Source organism: Desmodus rotundus, chromosome 3 (assembly GCF_022682495.2).
Source record: "Desmodus rotundus isolate HL8 chromosome 3, HLdesRot8A.1, whole genome shotgun sequence".
Classification (NCBI taxonomy): domain Eukaryota; kingdom Metazoa; phylum Chordata; class Mammalia; order Chiroptera; family Phyllostomidae; genus Desmodus; species Desmodus rotundus.
In genome coordinates, this window is record NC_071389.1 from 31,091,295 (window position 1) to 31,119,111 (window position 27,817).

The 27,817-nt window shown below is 41.4% G+C and overlaps 1 protein-coding gene across 2 annotated transcripts; it reads left to right on the plus strand.

Moving 5' to 3' along the window:
• The first annotated feature begins 1,168 nt into the window (after positions 1-1,168).
• LOC112314510 (cytochrome P450 4X1) lies at positions 1,169-25,947 on the plus strand. 2 transcript variants are annotated; one of them, XM_053920299.1, is made up of 12 exons: positions 1,169-1,604; positions 4,322-4,463; positions 5,633-5,677; positions 7,042-7,169; positions 8,920-9,047; positions 9,130-9,284; positions 15,149-15,282; positions 15,845-16,035; positions 20,915-21,048; positions 23,162-23,226; positions 24,615-24,697; positions 25,495-25,947. In XM_053920299.1, the coding sequence occupies exons 1-12, from the start codon at positions 1,428-1,430 to the stop codon at positions 25,661-25,663; spliced, it is 1,551 nt and encodes a 516-aa protein (XP_053776274.1). In that variant the 5' UTR covers positions 1,169-1,427; the 3' UTR covers positions 25,664-25,947. The 2 variants fall into 2 exon arrangements, with proteins under 2 accessions (XP_053776274.1, XP_053776275.1); XM_053920300.2 differs by having other exon boundaries at positions 1,171-1,604; positions 15,176-15,282.
• The last annotated feature ends 1,870 nt before the right edge of the window (positions 25,948-27,817 follow it).

The following is a 27,817-nucleotide window of genomic DNA, read 5'->3' on the forward strand; positions in this document are numbered from 1 at the left end:
GCTATGTAAATTTCACTAGTTCCTCATATTTAAAAAATTTCTTTGCCAATGTCCTCTGCATCAATTGTATAAACAATTATTTTGAGATGCTGTCAAATAACTTCCAGCTGATGGCTGGAGGAAGGAAGAGGTGGAACATTCTAGGGAAGAAAGAACTGAAGCAAGGAGTGGCACAAAGTGGAACACTCAAAGGGCCAGTGCTTGGTCCAAATGAAATCATAACCATTTAATTCTGTCTTAAGCATGAGCCTGCCAAATAAAAGCTTGTCGAAAGACTGGGATAGATGCTTGAGGTGTGGGGAGCCAGGCACAGGGAGGAGAATAGGAAGTAGTAACAGAGATTGGGTTTATTGTTCATGCCTGTGTCTGTCTTAGCATGAATAAATGAACGAGTAAGTGACTTTTGGACAATTCCTGTAAAGAAGGTTGGGAGTGAGGGATAGCAGCTTAGGGGGCCGAGTCTGTTGGATCCTACTTCACCACTGAATAATTAATATAAAGAAAAGTAAATATTTTCTGACTGCTTTACTGCATTTGCTATTATAGATGCCCTTGAAGTTATGTCTCTTGCAACCAGGGCTGAGTTCATGAGCGTGGAACCTGAGCAGTGACACAGGATCTTGCACTCAGAAGGGGATGTGCTTGGTTTGATGCTCTGTTGTCGTTATCTTGTTAGTAATTTTTTATCAAGGAGCCACACATTTTCATTTTGCACCGCGATCCAGAAATTGACTTGTGGGCCCTGATTGTATCTGTATTGTGGAACTACTGTACACTGGTATGCTGCTTCGCATCTCTTCCCAAGTCAGGGTTCAGGGTCCTCTGTGGGCAGCTTGAAATAGGTCGTGGTGGACATCTGCAAACACTGGAAATCATAGGGAGCATCAGCTGTAAAACTTTTACAAGCACACCACTGGACAGGCTACACTATATATATATAATGATCATTCACGCCCAGCAGCAGCCCACAGAACCCTGTCGGTTTTGATAAAATTTCAGAATAGGAAAGAAGGTCTTTTGGCATAGCAGTTTATTTGCACAGCAGTTTTGCATAGCATTTATTTGTGGCAGTGAAGAAAAAAATGACCTCGACCTTGGCATTATTTCAACACCTAAATTCAAGTCTCCCGTGATTGAAGACTGTCCCACTTGAAATGTGTCACTCCAGGAGGCTATAAGAAATCGGCCTGAATGGAGGTTTGCATCAATTGATAAAGGCTTCGAAATCCGGGCACTGGCGCCTGCCTCCCCTGGCCAAGCCTGAGCTGCGGATCCCACCACTCTTCCTCCTGCCCGGGGGAAGGAGGGAGCTTCTGGGAGAGCACAGAGACGCAGTGGCCTGGGTGATCCTCCCCAACCACCGGGCTTGGAAAGATCACCCTCTCCCGGGATCCCCGGACACTGCCGACAATCAGCAGTGCCCAGTGATGGAGTTCGCCTGGCTGGAGAAGTGCTGGGCGAGGCCCTTTTACCTGGCGTTCGTGTTCTTCCTGACCCTGGGGCTGCTGCAGGCCATCAAGTTCTACGTGCGGAGGCAGCAGCTGCTGCGAGATCTGCGCGCCTTCCCTGGCCCAGCCCCTCACTGGTTCAGCGGGAACCAGAAGGTAGACGGAAGGGAGGGGTGAAGGAGGATGCTGGAAACCCAGCGGGCAGAGAGGCGTCTGTGTCCTTCCCTTTCTCCATCCTTCCTTGCCGCACAGACCTGTCTGGCCCAGCCTGTGGCTCTCCGCGTCTTTTCATTCTTGTGGACTTGCTCCCTCACAGCCCTACAGGGGAAGGGACACGCCCTGGAGCCATTAGCTGGAGACTTCAGTGTCTAGGAGGAGGTATTTCAAAAGATTGAATCGGGGTGGGAGGGAAAAGAAAGCTTGGTGCAACTCTGGACTGTCTCTGCTTCATCAATCTCTTGCACATATGTACTGCATTTTTAAAAAGGTCCCATACGAATTGCTAAATGTGTAAAGTATTATCCTTAATAATACTTATTAATTGCAGAAAATGTGCAAAATTGGACGCAAAAGTTGCCAACCTTGGTGTTAGGTTGGAGTGGCTCAAGAAACCAGAGGGACCCAGCGAGCTAAGGAGCAGGGTTTATTAGTGGGGAATAAGAGGGAAATGTGGAGCTAAAGCAAAGGAAGTGAAGACTCGCTAGGTTGTTCTTAGGGCAGGGTTTTTAAGTGCAAAACCCCGCAAAGGGTAACTACTTGGGGTGTCAGAGTCTGATTGGCTAGAGCTGGTTACTGGTGCCTTTTCTGCTGACCATTGTTCTTGAACATCTTGTCAGGCTCAAGTTAAAGCTGCATCCTGTAATGCCGAATAGGCCCACCCCAGACCCCATTCTTAGCTGGGCATGTGTTTGTCCTGGGTAGGGAGGGCAGGCAGTTTCCCAGGCAGGCATTTTCCCAGGCTACACTTTCGCAGGGTACCGTTTTCCCACCTGGTGATTTTCCATTCCTCCTAGGCTTACCTAGGTCTGTCAGAGCCCATTCCAACTAGAGAAAAGTAACTTTCTTTTCCTAAGATTCTTGTGAAGCAGGGAACAGCCCCAGCCAATCACTCCAAAAAATATTGACTGGTTTAAATTTTAGTGTAGAGGAAGGCTGTTACCTTTCAGTCTACCCTGCCTCTAAATCCACTTCCACTCTTGATTCCTTATTTTATTAAAAACAAACTATTAATTATTTTCAATGCATTATTTTGTACAATCATGTAGAAAACAAAAGGTGAGTTACAAAGCACTCTTACAATAATACTAGCTTTTATAAATGCCCATGCATATATCTTTATTGAGATCTTTATTTCTTCATATGGCTTTGGGTTTCTTCATATGGCACACAGCTGACACACAGTTATTTGAAGTAGATTAAGATAGATTATACAGCCCTGGCTGGTGTAGCTCAGTGGATTGAGCACTGGCCTGTGAACCAAAGTGTTGCTGGTTCAATTCCCAGTCTAGGGCACATGCCTGGGTTGTGGGCCAGGTCCCCAGTAGGGGGTGCTTGAGAGGCAACCACAGATTGCTCTTTCTCTCCCTCTCTTTCTCTCTCCTTTCCCCTCTCTAAAAATATAAATAAAGTCTTCTTTGAAAAAAAAGTAGATTATACACATCAAGCCACAGGAAATCCTGTATTTTACCCTAGGCAGTAATTTGGATATCTTCCTCTTTGAAACCTTTCACTAGTGTGGACTCTGGTCAAATGTGTTTACTCTTTTTTCACACCAGATTGGGACATTTAGGCTGACTTCAAGGTAGGGAAGAATCACTGGCTAATTGGAATGTTTTCAGTTGTCAGCAGTGGGGAGAGAGATCAGACTGGCCAGGATGCAGGGTTTTTTGTTTGTTTGTTTGTGTTTGTTTGGTTGGTTTTAGAGACTGGGGGCAAGGGGAAGAAGGAGAAAGACAGGTAGGAAAAGCATAACTAGAACCAGGAATTGAACTGGCAACTTAGGCATGTGCCCTAACCAGAAATCAAACAGGCGACCTTTCTCTTTGAGGGACAACACCCAACCAACTGAGCCACACCAGTCAGGGCTGTGATGCGATTATTTTAAACAGTCTTCCCTATCTTCCTGCTGGTTGGCAGGGTAGAATAGTCATGGCAGTTTGCTTACTGTGAGGGGGTGATGCTTGAGTAAGGGCTGCACAGGGGCAGGTGGAGCAGTGCATAGGAAGAGATGGTAGTAGCTGACAGTTTTGCATTGGAGTTTGCTTCAAGCTTCACACGCTTGTATAACTGAATCTTCTGCTGTTATATGGCAAAGCAATTGAATTTTCTTTGCAGATGGAACTGGCGTGTTTTTAGAGAGAAGCATTTAGTATTAAGTCATTAGGAAAATATCACTCACCAGTAATTAGAGAGAGGAAAAGGGAGAGGGAATGGTGAGCAAGGTGGTGGGTTGTGTTCAACCTGCTACTAGTTAGCTTTCCATATCAGGAAAAAAAAATCTTTTGCTGTTTCCAGATACCACCCCTAATCCAAGTGTGTGTGTGACCTTGGCAGGTATAGGAGGGTATGTGAGTTGGCTCCCTTCACCCTCTCAGTTGGGATAACAGCTCACAGTGTATGGTGTTTGACAGTGTCTGGGTCTGGGGATACAACATATATTTACTTTGGGAAGATGAGTAAACTATCCTTGTTTAGAATTTTTTATACCCCAAGCTTATAAATCCCAAGGAAAGCATGTTCAGCCACTTCCAGAAAAAGGGTCAGGGCCCCCTGCCTGTTGACCTTACCCAAGCCGCGAACTCACTTTTGTCTGTATGAGCAGATGAGTTTAGACTGGCTGGCATCTCTAATTTCCCTTGGTTTTTTCATTGCAGTTACTTCTGGGTGGTAACGTGGAGGAACTTGCGGAGGTTGTCAAAAAATACCCGTGTGCCTTTCCCATCTGGCTTGGGCCTTTTCAGGCATTTTTCTTTATCTGTGACCCAGACTATGCAAGGACATTTCTGAACAGAACAGGTAAGACAAGGAATGAATCTCAGGAACCTCATCCTCCTAAGAGTGATATGCATAAGCCACAAGGAGGATTGCAAAGGAATTCTGCAGCAATGATTAGTATTGGGCCTTCAAGAGACACTGGAGTAAGTGTGGAGAGGTTTCCCACCAATCCTGAAGGGGATTCCCACGTCCCCCTGGGCCTGTCTAGTTCAGACCCTCATGGACCCTTTAGGTCACTGTATCCTAAAGCCAAGCTGGCACCACCAGATTACCAGGGGCTTTCTTTCCTTGTGTGGTTTTGTGACTTCAGTGTCAGCCACAGTCCCCACCCCCAGCCCCTTTCTTGAGTGGGAGTCCTCAGAGGGATTCCGAGGTAGCTCTGCCTGTGCTGGTCCAGGATGTAAAACTGAAGGCCAGGTCATGACTTTACTCAGTCTAAGCTCTTCAACATGGTCCAAATTTTGTGTTTGATTTTTGCATATTTCTCAAGTGTGTTCCCTTTAGGGGCCGAGTCCTTTGACTCCCGCATCCAATTCTTTCTCAAGGCTTCCATGGTACATTATCTCATAGCACAAAGTTTAAATGTCCAGTCTTTGCTCCATCAACTTTGTAAATTAAGGTCTGTTATTTAAACCTTTCTTCCCTGTGCCATTGTCTCCATTACTCTTAGCAAAACCTCATAAAAGAAAACAGCCTTTCCCATGTTTCCTGTTTCCCAAGTTCTCTTGGATTGGTCTCATGGTCTCCCGTTGAAGGGCAAGAGCTGTGAAACACCTCCACGTTAGAGTTCACGAGAATCCCAATAGGCATTTGTACTTGACTTCCTGGTGTGTCCCCAACCCCTGTGGTAACAGGTAGTTTGCTTTCCAAAAAACGTATGATAGGTTGTCCCAACTCCTGTTCTGGAAATTTTGTAACCTGTGAATAATCTCTATGTCTGAGGTAGAAAGTGTAAACGCGGAGAGAATCTGGGTTTGTGTACCTGTCTGCCTTGTGTACCTGTTCTCTGATCCCTGAACCTAGACTTCTGCCATCCGCCCCAACCCCTGCACATGCCAAGGGCTGTAGGGAGCAAGTCCTGGGCCCCATTTTGCTATTTGTGGTTAATGCAAGCAAAGGAAGAGAAACTTGACCAACTTTGATAACTTTCCTCTAATGCTGTCTTTTGTTTCTGCTGGTTTACTCTGCAGATCCCAAGTCCAAGTACATATACAAGTTCTTGATTCCATTAATCGGTATGTATGTTTAAATGAGAAGGGTGACAAACTCTCTTGCTAGAAGTCCCCTTTCTATACTACAGCATTCCAAAGAAACTGAAGTCAGAATTCAAACGCATTGGGAATATGGTAGATCTCCATTGCAGGTTATCTAGGGGAAGGTCAAGAGGGCGTGCTAAGGTCAACACAGCTCAGCATCCTAGGAAGCCTCCTTGTCCATTTCTCTCCCTAAAGTCTCATTATCAAGACACATATGTGTGTATGTGTCCCATTTCTGTCTTTAAAGTTGCAGCTTTACCATCCACATTCTTTATGTTATCCTTTCTTCCCTCTTGTTCTCTTGTCTCCTTCCCTTTCTTTTTGGAGTTCCCTATTTCTGCATGCAGATCAGTAAAATTTTGCCCCAAAGTAGAGTTTGGAAATATTCTATAAACAGATAAGTTAAGACTTTTAGTTACATATGTTATATTTATGTTAGAGGAGAAAAGAATTAAATGGAAGAACATGTGTTTTGGAGTTATAGCTACTTGGATTTGAATCCTGTGCCCCCTTCCCACTGCCTAGTTGAGTGTGGTCTTGGGGAAGTCAGTTAATCTCTCTAAGCCTCTGTTTCCTCACCTTTGGAAATAAGGAAGAGAGTCACATCTCCAGGGTGCAGTGAAGATTAAATGAAACACATATTCATGTCATGCATTGCAAGGCTGGTATGTGTGTGGTAAGCCATCAGTGAATGATGGCCATTATGTATTCATAAGAGTTAAGGTTCTCTTAAAGCCAAATCTTTAATGACCCCACTGGTGCAGAAGATTTGAGGCATTAGCCTTAATGAGTGTTGCCAATTTGTATCATTTATGGGTATGAAGTACAGCCTAGGGCTTAAGGGGGTGGGTATCTGGGGACATAATGAAAACTCTTCTCTACTTCCTTGTGAATTTTATGTTCACTGTGTGGTTTGAATTGGTTTAGAGGACAGAAGATGGATATTTGCTGTGTTTCTATTGTCTGCTAGAGATCAGGCTGGGTGCCTTATATATATACCTCCATTTAATAAACAACACAATGAAGTAGGTATTTATCACACTTGATCATTGAGAAAACCAAGCCTCAGGAAGTTTAAGTGACTTAATAAATACATGGGTAGTAACTGATGAGTTCAGGATGAGCACTCTCATGAGGCTTCATAGAGTGGGGTTTTTCTGGCAATGCTAAATACATCCATCCCAGATGTAAGCATCAAAACTTACTTCGATCTTAAAATATGAACACTATTTGATACTCTACTGTGTCATGTTGTGTGTCGTGGTCACCCCGTGGTGTGTGTTCCTCACCTCTCCTTCACCATACCTTCTAAAAAAATGGTTTTGTGCCTTTTATTTCTCAAGGAGAAGGACTACTGAATCTAAATGGCCCCACATGGTTCCAGCACCGACGTATAATAACTCCTGTATTTAATTTTAATATCTTGAAGTCCTATGTCAATGTGATGACCCAGTCTGTGAACGTAATGCTGGTAGGTAAAGGGATACAAGTGTTCTGATGTGTTGCAAAATACTTCCAACAGGAATTAGATGAGACAGATATTTAGTGGGTAGTGAAAATCAAAGGGGGATGATTGGTAGAAATTAACCAATGTACAAGTACCTACTAGCAACAGATTGTATATGGCTTTTTGGGTGATAAAAAATGATGAAGATCTGGTTGTCTGTCTTAGATGTATTTTGAGAACCTATGGAAATAAATCGAAGTAGTAAGATTCAAATGTAAATGCTCTGGGTGAAGGTTAGAAAACTGGAGGAGCTATAATAGCTTCGGATTCAGAGGAGACTCCGATTTATCATGAAATATGAGCTGGACTTGTATACGTGAATAATATGCATGAGGAATTTAGGCAGAGTGAGTTAGCATTATCAAAGTATTGGTGGTTGGGATGAACTTGCCTGATCGCCATAAATGACTGACAAATGACTAAGTGTCTATATTACAGTCGCAGATGTGAGTCTCCTGTTGTAGGTTACAGAGGATGGTTAGGGGGTGACCTACTCTCTTCCAAGGGGGCAGGAGGAGGATGCAGAGGAGTGTTCCTGTGGGCAGTTCCTGATGTATACATGAGTTCTCTTCTAAAAGCCCCCTTGTACATGATGACATTTTAGATTGTACTTATTTAAAAATCATACAAAAAATGCACTAATATAGTTTCATCAGAAACACTTCCAACAAACAAAGCCAAAGTTTTTTCCACCTTCATCTGCAAGCCTGTTCCTTTCCACAAGAGAGACATATTGATTGACTGGGTTCTCAGCCTCGCTCACAGAGGTGAATTTAACCTCAAGTCTGCTGGGACTGTGGTGAAGTGAGTACCAGTGTGAGCTGGCCAGGCAGAGAGCTTGAGGTGCAGGTTAGAGTGGGAGAGGGCACGCTCTTCTGATTCAAGTGCTGTGTTGCTTAACGCACATTGCATATCAGCCAGTGGTGGTGTTGGAGTTTATCTCCATTTCAGTAAACATTTCTGTCTCCCTTACTTCTAGGTCCCACATTTCCCTGAGATTCCTGTCACAGCTCTTCCCTGTGATGAATTGTGCCAGAGTACCTCCAGCTTTGAGCCTCCCCTTTGCTCTCATTCCTTCTAAACTCACTTTTGTACTCAGTAAAACTTGCATAATTCAGGGTGAAAGCATTTGACTAACAGGTGATACTTAGGTAAAAGCAAGAAAACCATCTCTTTGCCTTTTCTTGCATGGCCTCTGAATCCTTAGCATGTAGCTATAGGCAGAAGTGCTCAAATGCCAGTTGATCTGAACTTACACATTGAGATTTATTTGTATTTTTACTTTAATGTCCCAAGTTTAAGTGTGGTTATGGTGGTTGGGAATAGTGATGGATGGGTTGTCTAACAGTTTGGGAACTAAAGATGGAGGAAGCCCTGGGGAGCCCCTTATAATTACAGGAGTTGTACCAGAGATTATCTGTTTTACTGGAACTCTGATCTGTTTCAAAGCAGAGTTATGGTAATAATTGACAGGCCAACAGTACTTAATTCAGCCGTTTACTGGACACCTGGTTTGCTCCATGCTCTTTCTTACCCAGCAGGATGCGTGTTTTCCCTGTCCTAATGCCAAGTAAAAAGCTTATTTGCATATATGGATTTTGGCTCCTGCCAGGTCAGGGTTGTCTCCATTTCAGCTTAAGGGCAGGGTCAGGGAGAAGCCTTCTGATCAAGACACTTTGATGGTGATGTTGTTGACCTTGACTTCCTGTATCAGGGTAAATGGGAGAAGTTGTGTGGCACTCAGGATACACTTGTGGAGGTCTATGGGGACATCTGCTTGATGACTCTGGACACACTCATGAAATGTACCTTCAGCAAAGAGACCAACTGCCAGATAAACAGGTCAGTAATAGGAGGGCAAAAAAGACATTTGTTTGCTGTGATCTAAGTCACTTATTGACATTTATCCCCACTTTCTCTTTAGCTCCCATGATGTGTATGTCAATGGGATATCTGAAGGCTCCAAGCTTGTCTTTAAACGCCTGTATACTTTCTTTCTTCACCATGACATGATTTTCAAACTCACGCCCGCTTACCGCCGTTTACAGAAGATAGCCACCGCTCTGCATCAGTACACAGGTATTTCTAGGGTTTGGGCTGCCCAGATGCATCCATTGTCATAACCGTGTTGTGTCTGTGTAGAGGAGCAGGCCTCTGTGTGAAAAGAGAAGGCATTCTTGCTCTCGATGGAGCTTTGATGTGGACATTGCTCCAATGTAATGCAAGTCCTTTAGAAGAGCTTGCTACATCCACTGTCATGGTCTTACGAGAAGTTTTCAAGTTACTGTATAATTTTTATTGTGCATAATTTTTATTAATACAAATATAACCCGAGAAGTGGGCACTGAACTATTTCTTTTTTTTAAAAATATATTTATTGATTATGCTATTACAGTTGTCCCATTTCCCCCCCCACTCCACTCCATCCTGCCCACCCCCTCCCTCCCACATTCCCCCCCTATAGTTCATGTCCATGGGTCATACTCATAAGTTCTTTGGCTTCTACATTTCGTACACTATTCTTACCCTCCCCCTGTCTATTTTCCACTTATCATTTATGCTATTTATTCTCTGTACCTTTCCCCTCTCCCCCTCCCAATCCCCTATTGATAACCCTCCATGTGATCTCCATTTCTGTGGTTCTGTTTCTGTTCTAGTTGTTTGCTTAGTTTTCTTTTGTTTTTGTTTTAGGTGTGTTTGTTAATAACTGTGAGTTTGCTGTCATTTTTACTGTTCGTATTTTTTATCTTTTTTCTTAGATAACTCCCTTTAACATTTCATATAATAATGGCTTGGTGATGATGAACTCCTTTAACTTGATCTTATCTGAGAAGCACTTGATCTGCCCTTTCATTCTGAATGATAGCTTTGCTGGATACAGTAATCTTGGGTGTAGGTCCTTGCCTTTCATGACTTGGAATACTTCTTGCCAGCCCCTTCTTGCCTGTAAGGTCTCTTTGGAGAAATCAGCTGACAGTCTTATGGGAACTCCTTTGTAGGTAACTGTCTCCTTTTTTCTTGCTGCTTCTAAGATTCTCTCCTTCTGTTCCATCTTGGCTAATGTAATTATGATGTGCCTTGGTGTGTTCCTCCTTGGGTCCAGCTTCTTTGGGACTCTCTGAGCTTCCTGGACTTCCTGGAAGTCTATTTCCTTTGTCAGATGAGGGAAGTTCTCCTTCATTATTTGTTCAAATAAGTTTTCAATTTTTTGTTCTTCCTATTCTCCTTCTGGCACCCCTATAATTCGGATGTTGGAACGTTTCAAGATGTCCTGGAGGCACCTAAGCCTCTCCTCATTTTTCTGAATTCTTGTTTCTTCATTCTTTTCTGGTTGGATGTTTCTTTCTTCCTTCTGGTCCACACCGTTGATTTGAGTCCCAGTTTCCTTCGCATCACTATTGGTTCCCTCTACATTTTCCTTTGTTTCTCTTAGCACAGGCTTCATTTATTCATCTAGTTTTCAAACAGATTCAGCCAATTCTGTGAGCGTCTTGATAACCAGTGTTTTGAACTGTGCATCTGATAGGTTGGCTATCTCTTCCTTGCTTAGTTGTATTTTTTCTGGAGCTTTGAAGTGTTCTGTCATTTGGGCCATTTTTTTTTTTTTGTCTTGGCACGTCTGTTATTTAAAGGGGTGGAGCCATAGGTGTTCACCGGGGCTGGGTAACCGCTGGTTGCTGCACTGTGTTGCTGTACATGGGGGAGGGGTGGAGAGGGAGCAATGGCACCCCCTCCCCTCTCCACTGGACTGCAGTCACTCCCTCCGCTACCCACAATCAAACTGGGCCCCTCTGGTGCTGTTTCCCAAGTGGGTGGGCTTGTGCACACTCTAGGCCCCTGTGGGTCTCTCCAAGGACCTCTCCTGTGAGGCTGGGAGTCTCTCCTGCTGCCACCCCAACCCCCATGGGCATTTTCAATCAGAGGTTTGAGGCTTTATTTCCCGGCGCTGGAGCCCTCGGTTACGTGGTCTGCTTTGCTCCCTGCCGTTCGTCCAGTTATCTGTGCGCGAGTGTGGGGCCACGGGGTGCTACCCGCTGCTCTGCCTACTTCGTTCTCCGCCACTGAGTCTGGCCCTCTCAGTTTATCTGTGCGTGAATGCGGGGCTGCAGGGTCTGCTAGTGGTCAGACTGCCTGCCCCGTTCGTCCCACACTCTGCCAGTCTTGGGGCCACCATGGCCACGCAAGTCCTCTCCACCCTGGTGCCCATCTCTGCCCCTCCTACTGATCTGGATGTACGTTTCTCCTTTATCTACTTGGTGTCGGAGTTCTCTGCCGTTCAATTTTCTGTCAGTTCTGGTTGTGCGAGGAGGCGCAGTGTGTCTACCTATGCGGCCATCTTGGTTCTGTCGGATTCATTTTAAATGGGATTGTTTTCTTAACTTCTCTTTCTGGTAGTTCATTATTGGTATATAAAAATACAACTGATTTTTGAATAGTAATTTTTCATCTCATGACTGTACTGAATTTATTGGTCAGTTCTAAGAGTTTTGTTTCTTTGCATTTGTGAAATTGTTAGGATTTTCTATATATGGTATGATATTTACAAACAATGGCAGTTTTACTTCTTCTTTTCCATTTTGAATGCCTTTAATTTCTTTTTCTTGTATGATTGGTATACCTAGGACTTTCAGTGTTATGTTGAATAGAAGCGGTGAAAGTGGGCATCCTCGTCCTGTTTCTGATTTTAAGGAAAACTCTTTTTTACCTTTTCACTGATGAGTATTATGTTAGCTGTGGGTTTGTCACATTTGGCCTTTATTACGTCGAGGTACGTCTGTTCCTACTCTGCTGAGAGTTTTTGTCATAAATGGATGCTGGATTTTGTCAAAAAGCTTTGTCAGCATCTATTGGTATGATCATATAATTTTTATCTTTCATTTTGTTTATGTGATGTAGAGTATTAATTGATTTGCAAATGTTGTACTGGCCTTGCATCCCAGGAGTATATCCCACTTGATCATGGCATATGACCTTTAATGTATTATTGAATTAAGTTTGCTAACATTTTGTTGAGGATTTTTGTATCTGTGTCCATCAGGGATATTGGCCTCTTTTGTGAAGTCTTTGTGTGCTTTTGGAATTCCAGTAATGCTGTCCTCATAAAATGAGCTTGGGTGCCTTCTCTCCCCTTCAGTTTTTAGGAATAGTTTGAGAAGGTTAGGTGTTCTTCTTTCAATGTTTGGTACAATTCACATGTGAAACCATTTGGGCTTTTGTTTTTTGGGCAAGAGAGTTTTGGGACTACTGCTTTGATTTCAGTAGTTGTAATCAGTCTGTTCAGATGTTCTTCTTGCTTCAGTCTTGGAAGACTGTATGTTTCTAGGAGTTCATGCATTTCTTCTAGACTGTCCAATTTGTTGGCATGTAACTGTTCATGGTATTTTCTTATAACACTTTGTATTTCTGTGGTGTCAGTTGTTGCTTCTCATCTTTTATTTCTGATTTTATTTTTTTAATTTTTTTGATGCTTAACCAATATTTATTGCATAAACAAATCATCCAAAATATAGACATTGCTAAATGTCATAATGAATATTATAAACAGGCATAGAGTTGCCAGATAAAATACAGGACATTTAAATTCAAATTACAGCTAAAATAGATAATACATTTAGTACAAGTATGTTCCAACTACTGCACAGGATATATTTATATTCTAAAAATTGTTTATTTGATATTTGGATTTAACTTGGTGTTCTGTATTTTTGTTTGCTAAATGTGAAAACCCTAAATAAGGATCACTGGTGAAATGAGTAACTTGTTGCTCAGATTTTATTTACTTGGATTCTCTCTTTTTTCTTGATGAGTCTGGTTAAAGGTTTATTAATTTTGTTTACCTTTTCAAAGAATCAGCATTAGTTTCATTGATCTTTTGTATTGTTTTTTAGATTCTATTTCCTTTATTCCACTCTGATTATTATTATTTCATCTTTCTACTCATTTTGTGCTATGATAGTTGTTCTTTATCTTGTTGCTTTAGGTATAAGTTTAGATTGTTTATTTGAAATTTTTCTTGTTTCTTGAGGAAAGCCTCTATTGCTATGAGTTTCCCTCTTAGAATTGCATTGGCTGTGCCCCACAGGTTTGGAGTCATTGTGTTTTCATTATAATTTTTTTCAAGGGATGTTTTGATTTCATCCTTCATCTTGTTAACCCATTCATTGTTCCTGAGCATGTTATTTAACTTCCATGTGTTGGTGTGTTTTTTAGATTTCTTCTAGTACTTGATTTCTGCTTTCATACCATTGTGATCAAACAAACTGTCCAATATGATATCAACTTTCTTAAACTTATTGGGACTTGTTTTGTGGCCTAGCATGTGGTCACTCCTGGAATATATTCCCTGTATGCTTAAAAACAATGTCCGAGAAAAAATATTCTGCTGCTTTGGGGTGAAATATTTTTTAAATATCTGTTAAATTCTTTTGTCTACTGTGACATTTAGGGCCACTGTTTCCTTGTTGGTTTTCTGTCTGGATGATCTGTCCACTGTGGTCAATGGGGCATTGAAGTCCCCTACTATGACTGTGTTACTGTTGATCACTCCCTTTATATCTGTCATCATTTGCTTTATATTTAGTTGCTCTCGTGTTGTGTGCATAAATGTTTACAAGAGTTATATCCTCACATTGGATTGATCCTTTATCTTTGTCTCATGTTATAGCCTTTCTTTTAAAGTCTATTGTGTCTGATGTAAATATTGCAACCTCATTTCTGCTTTTGAACTCTGCACCTGATAGCTTGGTTGACTCTGTTTTTAGTTCTTTTTCTGTAGATTTCTCTTTTTCTATCATTGGGGCATGTTTCTTTTTCTCCCACTTTGTCTGCCTTTTTGTGACTGTCTTCGTGTATTGTATAGATCTGCTATGTCTCCCAATCTTGTTATCATGGTCTTATGTAGTTGATGTCTTGTGGGACTCAGTGACACACTTTTCCTGACCACCTGAACCAGGTGCTGCAGGAATGTCTTTTGTGTGAGTTACGTGAGTTTTCTGGTTGTAGTTGAGTCTTAGTTGCTATTGCTCCATCCATGTCCTTCCCAATTCTTAACTACCACCTATGGGTGTGGGACCAAGTGGTTTCTTGTTTCAACCCCTCTGACCAGTTTCGATGTGGCTCCGCTTTTAATTTACTTTTTTCTTATTGTTGTTCAAGTACACTTGTCTCCATTTCCCCCTCCCCTACTCCCCCTCACCCAGCCATCCCCACCTCCCACCCTTGATCTGAAACCCCCTTGGTTTTGTCCACGTGTCCTTTATAGATGTTCCTGAAGCCCCTTCCCCCTTTTTCCCTCGGTATTCCCTCCCACCTCCCCCTTCTTACTGTCAGTTTGTTCTTTGTTTCCCTTTTAATTATTTTTATTTATATATTTAAAAAATTATTTTATTGTTCAATTACAGTTGTCTGCATTTTCTCCCCACCACTCCCCCTCACCCAAGGCAAACCCACCTCTCTTCTTGCTTCTACCCTCCCCCTTGGTTTTGTCCATGTGTCCTTTATAGTAGTGCCTGAAAACCGTTCTCCCTACTGTCCCCTGCCCCCTCCCCTCTGGCTATTGTTAAATTGTTCTTAATATCCATGTCTCTGGGTATATTTTGCCTGCTCCTTCTTTATATCCTTGGCTATGAGAGTTCTGTTCAGTTAGTGTTCAAGTGGTTCTCAAGGGTGGTTGATCTGTAATGTAGTTGTAATTCTGAGGTGGTGATGGGAGGAGGCAAGCACAGCATTTACTTACTCTACCATCTTGATGAAAGCATCTGTCTATGGAGCTTTGATCAAAAAGTGTTATTTGATGGGAAAATAAATGTCTGCAAAGATTTAAATCTGTTTAAATAGGTACACCCACTGTGACCTCAGGAAATTAGGCAAGATTTGAAGTTACTTATGGGTCATGGCTTGCTCTACATTTTATTTTATTTTGATTTACTTTGTTGTTACTTTAGTAATGGGAGATTATTATTCTACCACAGAGCTGGTAATCCAAGGCAGAAGGAAATCCCTCAAGGATAAGAAGGAACAGGGTAACACTGAGAAGAGGAAGTATCAGGATTTTCTGGATACTATCCTTTCTGCCCAGGTAAATCTTTCAAATTTCTGAGCTTGCTCATATGTCCAGATAACTGTATGGGTAAGTGGGTGTGTGGAAGGAGAGGAGAGAATAGCAAAAGTGATCCACTAAATTTAACAATGCTTTTGAATTGATGGGTTGGCTCCATAAAATCTGAGGTAAAGATAGAATTCTGCAACTTTGTCACTAGAGAAAATCAGATAAGACTAAATATTTTTATTGATTTGACAGGTTTGGTGACTATCAGAAAGATACATGATAGTTTAGTAAAATAAGGAAATGTGTCACAGAGTAAGCTGATAAAGTATTGATGATGAGGTGCTGGAAAATCTGGATAAGTCTGGTAGGATGATTGGTGGAACACTTTGCAGGGCCTGCTTTCCTTACCTAACTTTGGTCCAGTTTTATGCTCTGAGCAAAGTGTGTCTCATAGTGTCTATTTTTTGGACCAAATTCAAATTGAAACTGTCATTGGAAATGACATTTTTTCCATTACGACCATTATTTTGACTGGGGCTCCAAACATCTATAAACTGAAATTGCATGAAAATATCTCTATTGTACTTTCTAGGCTGAAAATGGCAACAGCTTCTCAGATACCGATGTGCATTCTGAGGTGAACACATTCATGGTGGCAGGGCAAGACACCATAGGAGGGAGCATTGCCTGGGTCCTCTACCACCTGGCTCAGAACCCTGAGCATCAGGAGAGATGCCGTGAAGAGATCAGGGGCATCCTGGGGGATGGGTCTTCTATCACCTGGTAAGATCTGCCTCCCTAAACATTTCCTCCTGGGTTTCCTCCTGGGATTTTGCTTCATTCTGTCTTCTTCTGGTACATTGCTGACTGTAGTGCTTCAAAGGATGTGGAAGCAGAGGAGGCAGGCTCCATTCTGCTCTTTTTCTAAGGGGCTCAAAGTCATCCTTTGCATTTTGCAAGCCAGGTTCACACATTCATAAGTTATCTATTTCATTGTTTTTGTATTCAGTATTGTGTGAAATGTCTTCTTTCTTTCTTTCACCGAGTTTCTGGTGCATTGGAAATGGGGACTTGACCCTTAGACTTGCATGCAGAGCTTGAGTGGTAGGGCTCAAGTGGGGCTCCTCTTCTGAGAACATCTGCGTCATTTAAGCCTCACTGTAGACATTCTCTCCCATCTCCTTGTCCATTCCTCAGATTTGGCATTGGACTTTGAACATAGTACTAAATGATGTACTCAGATGTTGAGTTTAACAGATCTGGATTGAGGACATTTTATGTACTAAGGCATTAAAAATACAAGCAAGATTTGGTATGGGTCTTACCCTCAATGAGCTCACACCCTAATACAGGAGACAGAACTCCCTTACAGATAATTGCAGTATAGCATGGTAAGGATGAGAGAGATGTGCTGGCCACCACAGACACTTAGAAGACAGATTCCTAGGCTGACTTGGGAGCTCAGGGAGTCTTTCTGGGAGATCTTGCTTCAGGTGCCTCTTATAGGATGGGTAATAGTTAGCCAGGTGGGAAACTTCAACTCCATTTTGCTAGACTTGAGCATATCCTGCTGTTAATGAAGCCCAGGTTTATGAAGCCCCTTAAACATGCTGTTTCAAAGAACACACATGTCCCTGATATCAAACACACTCTTCATCCTAGGTAGATAATTTATGTATCCTTGTTTTCTGGTCCAATGGGCAGAAAAATAGATAAGCTAAAGGCAATGCAGTCCCATGGTTAGGGGAAAATATCATATTTTAAATGCAACACTCAGGTCAATTAGAACATTTATAAAGGAAATTTGGAATTTATATGGGTATAGTAGAGATCTTACTTTTTATAACAAAGTAATATTTCCTAGTATAAATTAAAGGCTTGAACTCTATAGCGCAAAATGCAGTGTTGGTTAGTCATTTTTTATTCATTCATTGAATTTAAAAAATTGTATACTATCTCCCAACATTAATGAGATATTTAACCTCGATTACTGTGGCTATATTTATAACCCAAATAGTGACCTTTCTCATTCTTATTTGGCTTTTGTGAAATGTGAAAAACAATAAAGAAATCTTTCCTGGTGAGAAAATAAAGTGCAAAGGTGATGCGGATCCTGGCCAGCAGGATCCTGTGTTGTGGCAGCAATAGACAAATTCACACAAACTACAGAAATCCTGTGGAGAAAAGGGATGGCATGGCCACTCTCTAAGTGAGAGAAAGGGCGAGAGGGCCAGAGAGAGCCCAAGCGAGAGAGAGAGAGCCTGACCCCTGCCTGGACAGGCTTTTATTGCTTTTCTAGGCACATTATCTCCAGGATAGTCCTTATTTACTATGCACAGGTTCACTGTAGGTGATTACCTTTTACAGACAATAAAGGACAGAATGCTGCTAATTATTTCAAAGAGAAGGATGTTACACCTCAAGGGGGAAAGTGGTTGAACTGGTTACACTCCATACTTGGGTGGTTTAGCACAGACTTTAGGAAGTTCAAGATACTCAGTAAATATTTGCTCCCTCAATTCAGGGTGAGGGAGTTTTAGTAAAAGCAAGTCTCATAGCAGCCTAGGTACAATGCAGGCCTGATTCCCCAACGGGAGAACCTGTCTGTAGGCGTGGGTCCTGCCTGCCGAACCTCGCACCAACTGGCTTTTCCAAGTGGGAGCTGGGCTACATTTCCCATGCGTGGAACAGTTCCCTATACAAAGGGTCTTTTAAAAAATTATTTTATTGTTCTTCAAGTAGAGTTGTCTGCATTTAGCCCCCCACCACTCCCACCCATCATCACCTCCCTCCCCTGATTCCACCCACTCTTGCTTTAGCCCATGTGTCCTTTATAGTTGTTCCTGAAAACCCTTTCTTCCTTTCCCCCCATTATTCCCTCCCACCACCCCTCTGGTTACTAGACAGTTTGTTTTTTATTTGTCTCTGATTATATTTTGCTTGCCTGTTGTTTTGCGGATTAAGTTCCACTTAAAGGTGAGATATATGGTATTTGTCTTTCACAGGCTGGCTTATTTCACTTAGCATAATGCTCTCCAGTTCCATCCATGATGTTGGAAAGGTTAGGAGCCACCCTTTCTTTCTTTCTGCTGCATAGAATTCATTGTGTAAATGTACCATCGTTTTTTGATCCATTCACTTATTGATGGGCACTTAAGCCTCCTCTCTTCAATCCGTAGCCATCCCTTACACATTCTTCATTTGTATGATGAGCCAAGTGTTGCAAAACTGGTTTTCAGAAATCTGCATAGGAAATCCTTTACCAGTACTTTAATGCCTCACTTTATTTTGATTTTTTAATATATTTTAATGATTATGCTATTACAATTGTCCAATTTTCTTTTCTCCCTTTATTCCCCTCCACCCTGCACCCCTCCTCCCACCAGCATTCCCCCACTTTAGTTCATGTCCATGTATCACACATGTAAGTTCTTTGGCTTCTCTGTTTCCTATAGTATTCCCACCATGAACCCTGTCTATTTTGTACCTACCATTTATGCTTCTTATTCCCTGTACGTTTCCTTGCATTCTCCTCCCTCCCCCTCCCTGCTGATAACCCTCCCTGTAATCTCCATTTCTGTGATTCTGTTCCTGGTCTAGTTGTTTCCTTATTTGTTTTCGATTTTGTTTTAGGTTCAGTTGTTGATAATTGTGAGTTTGTTGTCATTTTACTGCTCAAACTTTTGATCATCTTCTTTTTCTTAGGTAAGTCCCTTTAACATTTCACATAATAAGGGCTTGGTGATGATGAACTCCTTTAACTTGACCTCATCTGGGAAGCACTTTGCCTACCATCCTGATTCTAACTGATAGCTTTTCTGGATAGAGTAAACTTGGATGTAGGTCCTTGCCCTTCATGACTTTGAATACTTCTTTCCAGTCCCTTCTTGCCTGCAAGGTTTCTTTTGAGAAATCAGCTGACAGTCTTATGGGAACTCCTTTGTAAGTAACTATCTCCTTTCTCTTGCTGCTTTTAAGATTCTCTCCTTCTCTTTAATCTTGGGTAATATACTTATGATGTGCCTTAGTGTGTGCTTCCTTGGATCCAACTTCTTTGTGGATCTCTGCGCTTCCTAGGCTCTTGGGAAGTGTATTTCCTTTGCCAGATCAGATGAGCTCTCCTACATTATGTTTTCAGATAACTTTTCAATTTCTTGGTCTTCCTCTTCTCCTTCTGTCACCCCTCCAATTTGGATGTTGGAGCATTTGAAGTTGTCCCGGAGGTTCCTAAGCCTCTCCTCAATTTTTTGTTCTTGTTTCTTCATTGTGTTCTGGTTGAATGTTTATTTTTTACTTCCAGTCTAAACCATTGGTTTGAGCCCTGGTTTCCTTACCATCACTGTTGGTTCCCTGTACATTTTCCTTCATTTCACTTTGCATAGCCTTCATTCTTCCTCTATTTTGCTACCATACTCAACTATTTCTGTGAGCATCCTGATTTCCAGTGTTTTGAACTCTGCATGTGTTAGGTTGGCTATCCCTTCATTATTTAGTTCTATTTTCGGACCTTTGATCTGTTCTTTCATTTGGGCCATGTTTGTTTTATTTACATGTGTTATGACATTTATTTAATTTACTTAGAAAATAAACAAACCAAAGAAAGCTTGGGGGATGGATTTTAGTTACTGAAAGGGGGCGTGGGTTTTAAAAATTGAAAAATACTGTTGTATGGCTTTCTGCTGGGTTCACTATGTAATGCTTTAGTAGTTGGAGGTTTTCATATAAATATTGTAGTTGAGCCATATTTCTTTGTCTAGATGTGTGTGTTATGTAGTAAGGGGCAGAGCTGTAGGTATTCGCCAGGGAGGGACAACCCACATTTCTGCGTTGTGGTGCTGTTTGTGGGGAAGGGGTCAGAGAGGGAACAATACTGCTTGCTTGACTCTTGGCTGGCTTTCAGTCTCTTCTGACACTACCCACAAGTAAATTGGGCCCATCTGCTGCTGGCCTTCTGGTGGGTGGGTTTGTGTATGTTCTAGGACCCTGTGGGTCTCTCCAACAAACTCTCCTGTGAGGCTGGGAGTTTTCCTGCTGCCACAACCCCCACAGGTTTTTACAGTCAGAGGTTCTCAGGCTTTATTTCCTCGTGCTAGCACCCTGGATTGTATGGCCTGTCTTGCTCCCTAGTTTTTCCTCCTGGTTTATCCCTATGCAAATGTGGGACTGCCTGCTCCACCAGCCACCTCCTCGCCCTCTCTGTTCCACCAACAGCCACCTTGTCTGGAGTCCTCTCTGCCCTGGCTTCCCATCTCCACTCCTCCTACCAATCTGTATGAAGGTTTCTTGTTTAACTCCTTAGTTGCCGGACTTTTATACAATTGGATTTTCTTGCAATTCTGGTTATTTCATATTTTTAAATTTGTTGTTGCCCTTCTGTTGGTTGTGCGAGGAGGAAAAGTGCATGTACCTATGCCTCCATCTTGTTGATAATACCTTGCTTTATAACGAAGATATTTGGCACCTGTCTGGTTCTTCTTCCTCCTGGACCTCAGCTGACCCTAAGACAGGAGTCCCATTTTAACATTCTGTCACATAACCAAATGGAAAAATAGTTTTAAGCTGATGATGATATTCACCAGGAACAGGTATAAAGGAGAAAAAATCAATATTTATAAACTGGATATGGAGTCTGAGTTTCTTCCTCCTTCCCTTATATCCACAGGGAACAGCTGGGTGAGATGTCATACACCACAATGTGTATCAAGGAGTCACTCCGACTGACGCCTACAGTCATAGGCTTTTCCAGAGAACTCAGCAAGCCCATAACCTTCTCAGATGGACGCTCTTTGCCTGCAGGTCTTGCATTCTTTCCTGAAGCAGTTCCTAGAGGTGGTGGGACCCTAGGAACCACAGTAAAAGACCAGTGGTTTCACAACTCTTGGAGAAGTGAAAAGACAATCCTAAAGACACTGGTTAAGGTCGGGCACCTATTCAGTAAGAGCTCAGTGGGCATTGCCTTGATCACATGGTGGTTGCAGAGACTTTCCCAAAGGCACATAACCATTTGCAGCAAGTTATACCCAGCACCTGTGTTCCCAGAGTCTGAACCCAGAGTTTCTTTCCTTCTGGGACATTGTTTTTAATATAATGCTTTGTTTGACTGAGTTTGAGACCCAGGTGAGACTTCCTGGGAGATGAACATCATTATTTATCTAGAAGACCCAAGGAAAGATTTTGGCTTCATCATCATCATAATATCACCCTAATAAATGAGCAGCACTTAAGATTTTACATAGGCTTCTACCATTTTATCTCATTTTTCCTGGAACATGATCATAGCAAACACTTGTATAGTGCTTTCCTCTTGAAAAGCACTTTCAAATACTTTTGCTATAGGCAAAATCCCACTGGGGGGCCAGTTTGCAGGGAGCAGAGCTAGAACTCATGCCAAAGTCCCCTGCCCAGACACCAGGGCTCTCCAGGCCAACACAGGATTCTGTGCAGGGTGAGTAGGAGTGAGAGGGTCACATGAGACACCCTTTACACATCTGCTTCAGTGTTCTATTTATTCTTGCCCTTGGAAACAAGCCCACAGAGTTGCTTGTAGCAGACACCAATAACCTGTAACTTACTGGGATGTTGTTGACAGATCAAATGTCAATTTATCAGAATTACTTCTGGTAACCAAATAATCCTAAATTCTCTCCCCTCTGTCTTTTTTTCTTTTAATCCCCCAACTACATGGATATTTGCCAAAATCATCCACCTTGTGTATAGGAACAGCACCAACAGAAATTGCCCTTGATATTGGATGGGGGAGTTACGGTTCTGTTCTTATGTCCCCAAACAGTCTCCAGTGGGTGCTTTATAGTCCTTCAATAGACATACAGTAGTCTCTCCCTATGCATGATTTCATTTTCCCTAGTTCAGTTACCTGTAATCATCTGGTGTCTGAAACTCTTAATTTTCTTAATGGCCCCACAACACAATAATAGTAATGCTGGCAATTTGGATATGCATAAAGGAAGCTGTAAAGTGCTCCTTTTAAGAGAAAATGTGAAAGTCCTCATAAGCTGAACTTGCTATGATCTACCATAAAAATAAATATTTTATTTGTGGAATTGTGAAGATGAAAAAAGAAATTTGTGCTAGATTTTCTGTGCACCTCAAACTGCAGATGTTATGGTCATGGTGTATAAACAGTGCTAGTTAAGATGGACAAGCTTAAAATTTGTGGGTGAAAGATGAACAGAAAACTTGATCTGATTGACTCAATGTGGTGGGCCAGACAGCATCAAGCCTGTATGGAGACTTCTGCAAGGTATCCCCTTAAATGAGTGACACTCAGCCATTTCCTGAAAGAAAGACATGGTTATACAAATTCAGGAATAAGTTTGGCATTTTTAATCATACACAAGAAGAAGTGTGAATAGAGTACAAGAAGATGTTTTGAGAGAGAAACCCCATTCACATAACTTCTATATAGTATATTGTTATAGTTGTCCTATTTTACTATTAGTTGTTAATCTCTTACTATGCCTAATTTATATATTAAACTTTATCATTGCTATGCGTGTGTAGGTGTAATCATGGTAAAATGTAGGGTTCGGCGCTACCCACAGGTTCAGGGTTTCACTAAGGGGTCTTGGAGCGTATCTCTGTGGGGAAGGAAGGACTAGAGCATAAGCAATTTTCAGAACTAACAGAAAACATAAGTATGTTTTGACACGATACCAATTGCTGTTTGGCACAGAATCGCATATTAAGTAGGTCATTGCTTTGAAACTAAGGTGCCAGCAAGCCTGATATTCCTGTAGGTCCTCACTGCTAGCATCAGCTACAGCACACAGAGCTCTGCCAGGCGCTAGCTTCTTCCCTTCTAGAAGAAAAGTCTTAGTGAAGAGTGGTATAACAATAGCCCGGTGCTTGCTGTTCTTTCTGCAATCAATTCTATCTTTTTGCTTCTCAGGAATGACAGTGGTTCTCAGTATTTGGGGTCTTCACCGCAACCCTGCTGTCTGGGAAAACCCCAAGGTATGGCTGTTTTACACACAAATACTTCAGAGAACTAGTGCTATGCAATTCACTTTTTGTTAGGTAGGCATGGAAGTGGCAAATGATACAGCAAACAAAAGTAAACATAAAAACTGAAAATGTAAAACTTTTCCACTAAGAGAAATCTTGTCCTTTCCTGCTATTCCTACTTTATCCTTGCTTTGAATGAACAATTGGCATAATGTCACACAGGCTGCCCTAAGTGGCTGCAGCCAGTTACTTAACAGGCTCCAGCAAGCACTTATCTGGAAGTCTGCAGGAGTGTGGATGGTCAGCAGTGATTCAGGTGACTCAAACTCCCTTTTGCTTGATATAACAGTCCCGAATCTGGCAGGTAATCAATGATCCCCTGCAGCTGGGCAATTTGAGGAGAGTTTTATGAAGGAACTATTGATAGAAGTACGGGTTAGGCTTTAGGAAAAGCAAAATGGAGCAAATAACTGCCAAAGTGCTTACCACTGCTAGGCCTGATGAGATGCGGGAGAGAGGGTTACAAACCTGGGAAAGAACTCCCAGGAAAGGCCATCAGAGAGGAGTTGGAGCTGTCAGTACAGCATGCGGCCAACCTGAGACAGCATGGCAGGGAATCAATACCCCGAACACTCTCTCCTCCCACCCTCCAGATCTCCTATCAATGCCTTTTCTTAACCTAACCCAACAGGACAACATGTGGGTCAACTTCTTAGAGCCCAGAGCAGGGAGGCAAGAGGACCTGGAGAGGCAAAAAGAAGATGGGTAGCATACCTGAGTTCCTTGATTCAATGTGCTGAAAAACTTGAAACACAACCTGTGTGAATGCTTCCTCTTACACAACTGCGGTTAAAGTTGTGTTACATGTAATAGGAATTGGACTACATAGCTCAGTCACAACTGATCACGTAGTCATTTTGACCTGGCTTCTCAGTAGGTGCTCTCTTACCTCCAGAGTGAAAAATAGTACCACTGGCCATAGTGTTTCTGCTTTCCCCTGACTTAGTCTGGGTAGCAGACTAGTGAATCGGAAAGCCAGGCAAGGTCATAGTTCTGCAGTTGCACTGTCCAGGGTGGTAGCCATTAGTCACATGGGTACTGAGCACTTGAAATGTGTGTAGTCCAAACTGAGATGTGCTGGAGAAATTCCCACTGGAGTTTGAACATGTACTAAAAAAATGAAATATTTCCTTAATAATTCTTTATATTAGGTAGATGTTCAAATGATAGTGTTTTATATTAAATAAATTCTATTATTAGTTTCTTTCCCCTTTCAAAACTGTGACTGCTTGGACATTTGAAATTATACCCGTGGTTCACAGTCCATTTCTGGTGATCAGCACTATGTAGTGGCTTACGGAATGTGTTAATGGTGCTGGGATGCCCTCTCATTTCAGGTCTTTGACCCCTCGAGGTTCTCTCAGGAGAATTACAGTAAGAGACACTCCCACTCCTTCTTACCATTCTCAGCCGGACCAAGGTGAGGACAACTCGGAACTGTTAAAAATACACAAATATATCTACTTGGACACAGCATTTTTCCTTTAGCCCCTCAGCTCTATATGTTCTTCCATGGAACCTCTTCTTCTCACCTGACTGGGAGGAGATCTTGGAGTCTTGCTGAGCCTCTGAGAGGGCCAGTCAGTCTCGCAAAGGACATGCCCTTCTCTATCATGTCCTGTATGGCTTCGCCTCAGCAAGCCATTCTGTGAAGGAAGCTGAACCAAGTAGGTTCAGTGCAGTCCACCCCCTACACAGGCGGGCTGCCTTTAGTTTTTCTAAATATAGAGAAAGATTTTTTAAAACTCAGCCTGACTGATAATGTAATTAACATATTGATGTTGTAAGATCTTTAAAGTGTACATCGTGCTGTTTTCATATAGATATACACTGTGGAAACATTCCTCCCCATCCAGTCAATTTTCACATCCTTCACCTCACGTATTTATCTTTGTGTGTGTGAGTGTGAAATATACACTATTGTACAATCGTAGTTTACTTCCTTAGCAAATTACAATGATACAATACAGTGCTATCATTATAGTCACCGTGTTTTACATCAGGTCCTCCCAGGAGAAACAATTCCATGAGTAAGTCCAAGTACCATCTGGTTTAGGGGGGGCATAGTGTTGGGGCCTCCCAGGTCACATTCTTATAGGAAACAAGTAAACACAAAGCACAGAAGTTTGTATAGCATTTGGAATGAAAAAGTTGCTTTATTGTGATCATCAGACTTGTTACTCCAGTATCTGATGGATTTTCTCTCGGTGTCCACAGGAACTGCATCGGGCAGCACTTTGCCATGACTGAGTTAAAGGTGGCCCTTGCCTTGATCCTGCTCCACTTCAAGGTGGCTCCGGACCCCACCAGGCCTCCTGTCCCCTCATTCCAAATTCTCCTGAAACCCAAGAATGGGATCTACTTGTACCTGAAAAAAATTTCCTAACGTTAGAGCCCAGAGTACAATGATTACGTATACTTTGTTTTAAAGTTCAGTTATGATTAATGATATAAGAACATTGGGAGGAATCAAAGTGTGGTAGGAGGGTTATAGGTAGGCGAGAGGGGGTCTCTTGTGTTCATGTTGTCACCTGATTAAAACCCCAAATATTTTTTTATTAACGGTATCAGTGATAGCAGTAACCACTTTGCATTTGTAATCTCACTTAATTTCAACATCACCCTAATGATGTAGGAGCTTCTAATTATCCATTGAAATACTTAAGTAAACGGTATAGTCTCTTACCAGATATTGTTGAGCATTTTGTTTGGTTTAAGTATTTTATACTAATTTCACTTGTAATTACATAGATAAGTGAATTACATAATTTGCTTGTAATTACATATACAGTAATCTATATATTACATGTGTTACATAATTATATATTGCATGTATATTACATATATAATCACACATATAGTAATCTACATAGATTACTATATATTAATATTCTAATTAATAATCTATTAATAATCTAATAATAATCTATTACAAAGATTACTATATACCAGTATCAGATTTCATTTATGGATACAGATGTATACATACACACACATACATGTATACGCACCTACACACACACCCAAACCATTATGACAAAGGATAAAAAAACAAAAATGATATTAATAATATGTGCTGGAAAACACGGGATAAGAATCAACATTTAATAGTGGTTTCAAAAGCCTTTAGGAACTAGTGGTTGGAAAATTTTTTCTAAGGTTTATAGAACCTGGAAATCTACGGCCTTCATATTTGTCAGTGACTACCTCGGCGTACGCACTCTGCAGCCAGGGCCGTGGAAGGGCAGCCTAGCCGCCGCCAAAGGCTTTGAGAAAAGAAAATGAAGATGCGCACACATATTGTAAAAGAAGAACGAAAACTGTCATTATTAAAGCCAAGAGGGGAGTGACTGAAGTTAGAGGGGGCTAAAATATATTTATCTTTTGAGAGGCAGGAGGGTACCCAATAATTTTAGACTTTGTCAGGCATGTGAGCTAAAATTTTCAAGCATAGCCACTAAAGGACAGAAATAAAATGTATCAATCCTAAATCTGTAAAGTATAAAATAGGAAAAGGTAGAATATTTTTTAAAAACTCAAAACATTCCCCCATAAAAGTGTAAAAAAAAGGGAGGAAGAAAAGAACATAGGAAAGGAAGGACAGTGAGATGGTGGGAACATATGCAAATGTATCAATAATCACCAAATGTGGATAGAGGTTAAGACACAGAAGCTCTCGGAGTGAAGTTTTAGAATATAAGACATTCCTAAATCATAGGCTACAGAACTACTGAGAGTAAAAGGATGGTAAATACATGCCAGGAAATTGGATCCATAATATTATTGGCTATATTAATATTATAAAATAGATTTCATAAAAACAAAAATATCTGAGAGGGAAAAAAGAGGCTTTGCACTAAAAAGAAAAATATTCAACATACCAGGAAACTATAAAAATTCTAAACATGTAAGCATATTTATAAAGCCTCAAAACATTAATTAAAAATTGATAAAACTATAGGGACATATCAAAAAACCCACAATTTTGATGGGCCCCATTAATGTACTTGCTCAAATATGAATGGATTTATAATATTTATAATTATAATACAGTAAAGATATACAAGATTCAATCTAACATAATTAACAGTTTTGATTTAATGAATATATAGAACTCAACATCTGAAAATTAGAAAGAATTCGTACTTATGAAGATACAATGAACATTTACAAAAACTGAGCACATACAACACCATATAGTAATTCTCAAAATATTTCAAAGAATTGATTTAATATAAACCATATTCTCAGACAACAACGCGATTAAGTCAGAAATCAATAGCGAAAGTTAATGCATGCCTAGCCCCTAGTCTCCCCTGAAGCTGCAGCCCTAAATTACAATGAACAACCCTAACAACCAGGCCCGGCATGCCGGCAACATTCTTGGATTAGCACCCAGTATATGGGAACACCAGCCAGACTCTCACTTATCTCCAATGGGCATGTCCTTTCAGCTGATATTCCACAGAGCTTCACTGAAGATCGAAAGAGAAAATGAACAAAATGAAAATGTAAATCTACCTTTAACACATACGAAACA